General features: G+C 35.2%; 1 protein-coding gene across 1 annotated transcript in view; it reads right to left on the bottom strand.

Annotated features, from left to right (window-relative positions):
• Positions 1-1411: 1411 nt before the first annotated feature.
• Positions 1412-7982, bottom strand: part of LOC124966095 (tetratricopeptide repeat protein 28-like) — a 53341-nt gene continuing 46770 nt past the window's right edge. The window contains exon 3 of the mRNA XM_047527178.1: positions 1412-1525. Within this exon, the coding sequence (XP_047383134.1) occupies positions 1481-1525 (45 nt within the window). The 3' untranslated portion in view covers positions 1412-1480. The remainder of the gene's footprint in view (positions 1526-7982) is intronic.

The raw sequence follows: 7982 nt of genomic DNA, 5'->3' as shown, positions 1-7982 counted from the left end.
TTATTATTCTTTATAGCTGAGTAATATTCCATTGTATATATATATATATATATATATATATATATACACACCACAGTTTCTTTATCCATTCATCAATTGAAGGACATCTAGGTTGGTTCCACAGTCTGGCTATTGTGAATTGAGCAGCCATGAACATTGATGTGGCTGTATCTCTGTAGTATGCTGATTTTAAGTCCTTTGGGTATAGGCCGAGGAGTGGGATAGCTGGGTCAAATGGTAGGTCCATTCCAAGTTTTCTAAGGAATCTCCACACTGCTTTCCAGAATGGCTGCACTAATTTGCAGCCCCACCAGCAATGTATGAGTGTACCTTTTTCTCCACATCCTCTCCAACACCTATTGTTGCTTGTTGAACACCAAAATTTTTACAGAGAAAAAGGTTATTGCTAAATAGCAGTTTAGTAACTAGACAAAATGGTATGATCTATTTATATGGGAAAAGGACGTAATATAGAGGGAGAATGAATACCACACTTGAAAGACCTAAGTTTTGATAGTAGCCTAATAGATGATAGTAAAATCCTCATGTTTTTAGCCTTTCTATATCTTACAAAAAGCTTCCACATGTACAAATACATTTAGTCAAATTACAATTTCTCCAGATCTCAGATTTCTTTATATGTAAAACAGTCATAAAAATACCCACCATGTTGACCTCAGAGAGTTGAACCAAGGAGGAAAACTGAGATAGTAAGTGTAAATGCAGGGCTGGGGTTGTGGCTCAGTGGAAGCGTGCTTGCCAAGTATGCGTGAGGCACTGGGTTCAATCCTCAGTACCACATAAAAACAAAATAAAGGTATTGTGTCCACCTACAACTAAATAATATATTTTTTAAAAAGTGTAAATGCAATTTGAACACTATAAAACACTACTACGCATATAAATTTCTAAAAATAAACTTTAAATTTGTTACTAATAACCAAGGAATAGCTGACATAGTGCTATGCATGCAATTCTTTACTAAATATTTGTCAAATAGTTTGTAGCATATTCTAGATATGTAAAAGCAGAATTTCCTTCATTTGGGGCTTAAAAAAACAAACTCAAATCTGCTAATGGCAAGGTCAAAGTTAAAAGGTGATCAAAAAATAGATCCATATACTACATATCAAAAGAACAAAAGTGTGACATGCTTTATTCCCATCACATTAAAGGGACAGAATTATGGGCATGGTAATTCACAATACATAGTAGCAAATCTTTAAAGAGATACAGTATATGTAAGTAACTTTTTCCAAAAGTTATTGTGTTTTGAGTTATAAATTTATAGTAGATTACAAAACTATCAGTTAAATGCTTGTTCAATGAAAATTGCAAGACCACAGGCACAGGAAAGAATCTTACAAGACAAAATTAATACTAAATTCAGAACAAAACTTTATCTCTGTAATACTACATAGCCACAAAACTACAGGGAGTCATGCACAGTGGCACAAGTCAGCTACTTCAGAGGCTGGAGCTAAGAGTTAGAGGCCAGCCTGGGCAACACAGCAAGTCCCCATTTCTAAAAAAAAAAAAAAAAAAGAACTTTACATGGAAAAAAATCTCATATCTCATTCTTCAAAGGGCAGGTTGTATTAAATTTGAGAGTATAATTGAGAAAATCATATTAAATCCTTCCTACTAGTACATTTTTAAAAGAATGCTGTATAAGGGCAGGTAAATGACAAATCTTTTCTAAATTGTATGATTTAGCATATGCTTTGCCTATACAAATAAATGTAAGAGGTTTTTTTGTTGTTTTTTTTTTATCATCTAGTAAGAAAAGTCATTAGGAAATACTGAACTTTTGGTAAGTAAGCCTTAGAATCACCTTTTTAATTCCTCCCCGATTTGAAAGGAATGCTTTGCTTAGACCCCATTTGCTAAACTTCCAAAATCAGTTTGGCACAATGGTTCATAAACTCACACAAAAGTTGCTCTGGGGGCTGGGGTTGTGGCTCAGTGGTAGAGCACTTGCCTAGCATGTGTGAGGCACTGGGTTCCATTCTCAGCACCACATACAAATAAATAAAGTCAGTGTCCATCAACATCTAAAAAGATATTTTTATAAAAAGTTGCTCTGATTCTGATGGGATTCTCAAAAATCAAAAAAAAAAAAAAGCCTATGAGGGATTCAAATAAAATGAGGCCATGGTTCCATGCCAATTATTAGGCTATACATTGAGATTTGAATATGGTTTTAATTATGATGAGGCATAAAAGGTTCTACTTCAAATAAATACTAACCCATAAGTTAAAGTCATTTGTTCCCCAAGTTCTTTGGAACAAGAGTAAAAAGTCATCCCTCGGAATATAGCAAGTTTGCAATCAATTAATTTCAGTTCTTTAAACCAATTAAAAAATTCAGGTTATCAGTCATGATTCTTCCATTTTTCCTTTCAACAAGTATTTACTGAAAAAAAAATATATATATACTTATGGAAGACTTGCAACATGCCAAACACTTAATACCTAATCACACAATAGTTTACAACTGCCTCAGAACCTTCACATAAAAATAATAGTGTAAACCTTGTTGTTCAACTACTCTGGAAACGATTTATGTTCAAAACATATCTCAATGAATGCATGAATTAAATATAATAAATACTGATAAAGAATACGCAAAAGTAAAAATAAGGAACATAACCAGGGAAATACTTATTTTTTTCAATTGTACAATTCTACAAAGATGATATAAGAGATTGGGTAATGTGTATTGAATATTTACCATTAACAGCTCTTCAAAGAATACATTATAACAACCCAATCTATCAATTTAGACAAGACTACCAAAAACCATGTAACATAAACAGCTCTAACTGCAGCTGAACACAAGAGGGCATATGAGACTGGGAAATTCTTCATAAGCCCAAGGCTCAACAATTTATAGCTTTTATTAATCCATGGTCACGTGAATTGATAAAGGATTCTTCCTGCATGTACTTGACACATATCGTATTAAAAATGTTTCCTTTTCCCAATGTACTTTCCAGAAATCAAATCATTGCTTCTCTGAAAACCTAATTCCTTAAATTGACCTTAAACTAAATTGACCTTAAACTTAAATTTAATATTTTATCATTAAGATAAATTAAGAGTAGGGAGGTTGAGGCATGAGAATCATGAGTTCAAAGCCAGCCTCAGCAACTTAGTGAGGCACTTAGCAACTCAGCAAGATCCCATCTCTAAAATATTAAAAAAGGCTGGGTATGTGGCTAAATAGTTAAGTACACCTAGGTTCAATCCTCAGTACCCAAAAAAGAAAAGAAAAAGAAAGAAACCAGAACACCCTACCATACAAAATAAGAAAAAGAAAAGAAAAAATAAGAGGAGGTGGACACAGTAGCACAGCCTTGTAGTCCTAGCCTCTTAGTAGGCTGAGGCAGGATGATCACTTAAGTAAAGGAATTTGAGAACAAAAAAAGTATGCATATATGTGTATGTATGTGCATATATATAGTGTATGTGTCTTTTTTATCCATAAATACACACATGTATGCATACACATACATATATGTATATGCATACAGATATACATATATACATGTTCACATACACAAACATACTACTTTGAATCAGAAGTTTTACCACTTTTCATACTAACTTCTCCTTGAAATACCTCTACAGAAACTAGCCAACTCTTAAAATGTTTATTTTTGAATATCAGAGCTTAACTACTGAATAAACTTCTTATATCAGCCATTAAATTCTTTTTTTAAATACATATTTTTAGTTGCCAATGGATCATTTTATTTTATTTATTTAGATGTTGTGCTCAATATCAAACCCAGGGCCTCGCACATGCCAGGCAAATGCTCTACCACTGAGCCACAGCCCCAGTGATTTAATTCTTGAGTAGTGACTATTCTATCTATATATTCTGAGTTGCCAACTGATCTCAAATGGTAGACAACAATTTTATTAATTTACTCCTTCATACAATAACAAGCCACCACCTAAAATTATACACCAGGATTATAAAGTCTATTGGCAGAAGCATAATCCAAAATAATTCAGGAATGCATTCTACCTAACCCAAGATTCACATCAAAGTATATTATGCATGTGTACATATGTGCACACACACACTCTCATACATATGCATGTATACATAAGTTCCAGATGTGTATCTCTCTTCAGTTGTACACAGCCCTATGCTGGCTGGACATGTGCAATTACTCTTAATGCCAACTCCTATTCTGTCACATTCTGCCTAACCCCTGCAGAGAAGAGGTGCATGGCCTGAGGACTCCAGACAGACACAAGTACAAAAACATTATTTATCCCTTCATATTATCAAGCCAAGGAAACAAAAGACAGAGAAGGACTGGTTGCTAGGATCAAGAAATTCAGAAGAGTCCCAACCATGCCCAAGGAGCTACAGGTTAGGTAGTGTTATGGTATGGATTTGAGGTATCTCCCCAAAGCTCCTACTAATGCAGGAACATTCAGAGGTAAAATGATTGGATTATGAAAGCTGTGACCTACTCAGTCCATCCCAGTTTGAATGGACTGTGTAGTAACTGTAGGCAGATGGGGCATGGATGGAGAAGGTGGGTCACTGGGGGCATGCCCTGGAAGGGTGCATCTTTCCTGTGGCCCCTTCCTCCTCCCGATCTCGCTCTACTTCTTGACCCCACCAAAAACTGAGCAGCTTTCCTCCCCTAGGTCCTCCCCCATGATGTGTTGCCTCAACTTGGGCACAAGGCAATGGAGGCTTTGGACTGACATCTCTGAAACAGCGAACCCCAAAGAAATGTCCTCTAAGTTGTTTTGTCAGGTGCTTTGGACACTGTGATGAAAAAGCTAACTAAAACAGGTAGCATGAGCAAAGACTAATATTAAAAAACAAAGAATTAGGAATATAACATTATAAAAATCAAAGGTAAAGGCACCAAGCAAAAAAAAACCACCAGGAGCCAAAAAGTGCTCAAAACCAAGACAATCAAGTTACTTACTTAAAATGTGGGCAGGTGGTACCACAATCTATCTAGAGCTTCCCAATTGTCAGGTAATGGATCCTGGACCAGAAAGGAAAGAGTGTCCATAAAGAACATTAGTGGAAGGGCTGAGGATGTAGCTCAGTTGGTAGCGTACTTGCCTCACTTGCACAAGGCCCTGGGTTCAATCCCCAGCACCACAAAAAACAACAACAACAACACACACACACACACAAAAAAAAAAACATTACTGGAGCAGTCACTGAAATCTGAATGGGACTTGTGGATTGGATATCAATAGTTTACCAATGTTAGCATCCTGGTTTTAACAGTTGTTCTGTGGTTATATATCAGAGTGTTCTCAATACATACTGAAGGATTTTGAGTGATGAGACATCATATCTGCAATTTAATCTCAAATGGTTCAAAAAATAACAACAACATAGTACAGAGAGACAATTACAGGACATATATAGTAAAATATTAACAACTGCCGAATCTAGACAAAAGATACACAGGAGTCCTTGCACTAATCTTGCAGCTTTTCTCTATTTTCAATATTTTTTTAAGGTACCAGGGATTGAAAACAGGGTGCTCAACTACTAAGTCACATTCCCAGCCCTTTTGTGTTTTATTTAGAGACAGGGTCTCACTGAGTTGCTTATTAGCACCTCGCTTTTGCTGAGGCTAGCTTTTAACTCATGATCCTCCTGCCTGAGTCTCCCAAGGTGCTGGGATTACAGGCACGCACCACTGTGCCCAGTTCTCTAGTTTCAAATTTTAAAAATAAAAATATTTAAATAAAATCTTAAAAGCTTTGACAATGAAATATATTATATTCTAAATTGATAAAAGCAAGAAATTATTTCAAAATCATAAGTTAAATAGATGTAATACTTCCACGATTCAGTGTAATGCATTTTTTTATGTCTAAACTAATAAACAGATAAAGTATTCTAACTGTAATTCTTCAAAGCCTCACTCAATTTTAATTAGAGATAATAACTTTCTTAAATTAAATTAGAAGATATTCTTTCCAGAGAATTAAAATGAGGTAATAGTGTAATCCTAGAGTTATCTACAAGTAAATTTTAAAATATGATGATGTAAAAACAATGCTTTTGAGATCCCTTCTCAAAACTGAAACAGTAAAAGTGGGGTGCAGTAACACATGCCTGTCATCCCAGCGGCTCGGGAGGCTGAGGCAGTAGACTCTCAAGTTCAAAGTCAGTCTCAGCAAAAGCAAAGAACTACGCAACTCAGTGAGACCTGTCTCTAAATAAAATACAGAATTAGGCTGGGGATGAGGCTTAGTGGTTAAGGGCCCCTGAGTTCAATCCCTGGTACCCACCCCCCCAAAAAAAAACTGAAACAGTATAATTAGTACTTCTGAAATAAAAGCCAATTTCTGTAACAAAATAATCACTGAATTTAACCAATTATTAATTTTTTCCAATGGTTTCCCATGTTGCTATAATAACATAAATAAAAATAATATTTCTATTTGGGTATTAGTAATACTTCAATTTCCAAAAGAGATTAATTTTATTTAAGTATACTGATCATCTACCAATCTTGTTACTTTAAAATATTTTTTGGAAAAACTAATTATTTGCCAGCATTTCTGGAGTTGCTTTGGCAACTTCTAATCTGAAATGCTTTTTTGAGACCATTGAAAAACATTTTTATTAAATAACTGGAAATCTCTAAGGCAGTTTTCTGTTCATTGAGACAAAAAGTGCCACCAAACTTTTATTACAGGAGACAAGACCAATAGAACCTTTAAAAGTCGTATGTTCTAGTGAATTTTAAATGTCATCCACAAAGCACATATCTGCATTGCAGTTGATGCCATTGATAAGCACAAATGACAAAAAACAAGCAAACTTTTACTTCATTTTAAACAATATGTCCAAACTCTTTAGTGATAAATTCATACCATGTAGGAGCCAGAAATGAAACTTGTTACTTACCATGTTTATAATATGTTCATTAGGACAGGCAATTCTTAAATGAATCACAATAAACAAACTTAAGCATTTAAATAATTGTCCTGCTATTTCCTGAATTTCCTTAATGGCAAGACTTCCCTTCTTGCCAGACTTCCTGAATCATTTCCTAGGACACAGTATCCATCTTAAAGCAGTTGTTTCTATCCCACAAAAGCCTGGTTTCCAAGGAGATACTGTGGACTCTCACATTACTTAGGCTGACATTTATAAGAAAAATCCCTGTTGGTAAAATACTGTGACTCTCCTCTTAGATCAACAAAAGTAAAATAAATGTATAAGTAAATAAACAAAGAGCAGGCTTAAGAGAGAATCACTTCAACAACAAATAGAAAAGCTACCAATCCAATGTTGGCAATTAAAAAACATACTTTTGTTCAAGTAACAAAGAAACAAAGACTACTTTGTGTCTTCTTATGTGTACCCAAGAAAAAACAGAAACCTTTCAACCACCTTCTACCTCATTGCTTATTACGGGGCTCTGTAGACAAGAACAGCCTTCCCGAGCAGTGACCACCCTTCTCCAGCCAAAGATGCAAAAGTCACTGTGTTCCCCTGCCAGCCCCTCCAACAAGCTCTCATCTCTATAAATTTTCTCTTCTTTTTCAATAAAAAAATAAAAAATATTAAACTGGTATATTTATAACATGAAATAGTGTGTAACCATTAAAAATAATTAGGTATGCAAACCAACAAACAAACACACTACAAATCCAACATTTTAAAAGTATCCCTTTTCTTAAAAAAAGTATATAGGCCTATATATGTGATGTACATATATGTGTAAAGACATATTACAAAAAGTCTTAAAAAATACTTGTTATGGTTTGGATATGAGGTGGCCCCCAAAGCCTCCTGTTAACACAGAAATGTTCAGAGGTGAAGTGATTGGGATTATGAGAGTCCATCCTAGCTCAAAGGCACTAACTGGGTGACAACTGCAGGCGTGGCTGGAGAGGTGGGTCACTGGGGGCATGCCCTGGAAGGGTGCAAATTCCCTATGGTGCCTTCCCCACCCTCTGCTTCC

The sequence above is a fragment of the Sciurus carolinensis genome, chromosome 16 (assembly GCF_902686445.1).
Source record: "Sciurus carolinensis chromosome 16, mSciCar1.2, whole genome shotgun sequence".
In the NCBI taxonomy this organism is placed as follows: Eukaryota; Metazoa; Chordata; class Mammalia; order Rodentia; family Sciuridae; genus Sciurus; species Sciurus carolinensis.
The sequence above is the reverse complement of the archived record's forward strand: the minus strand, read 5'-3'. Positions and strand labels throughout refer to the sequence as shown.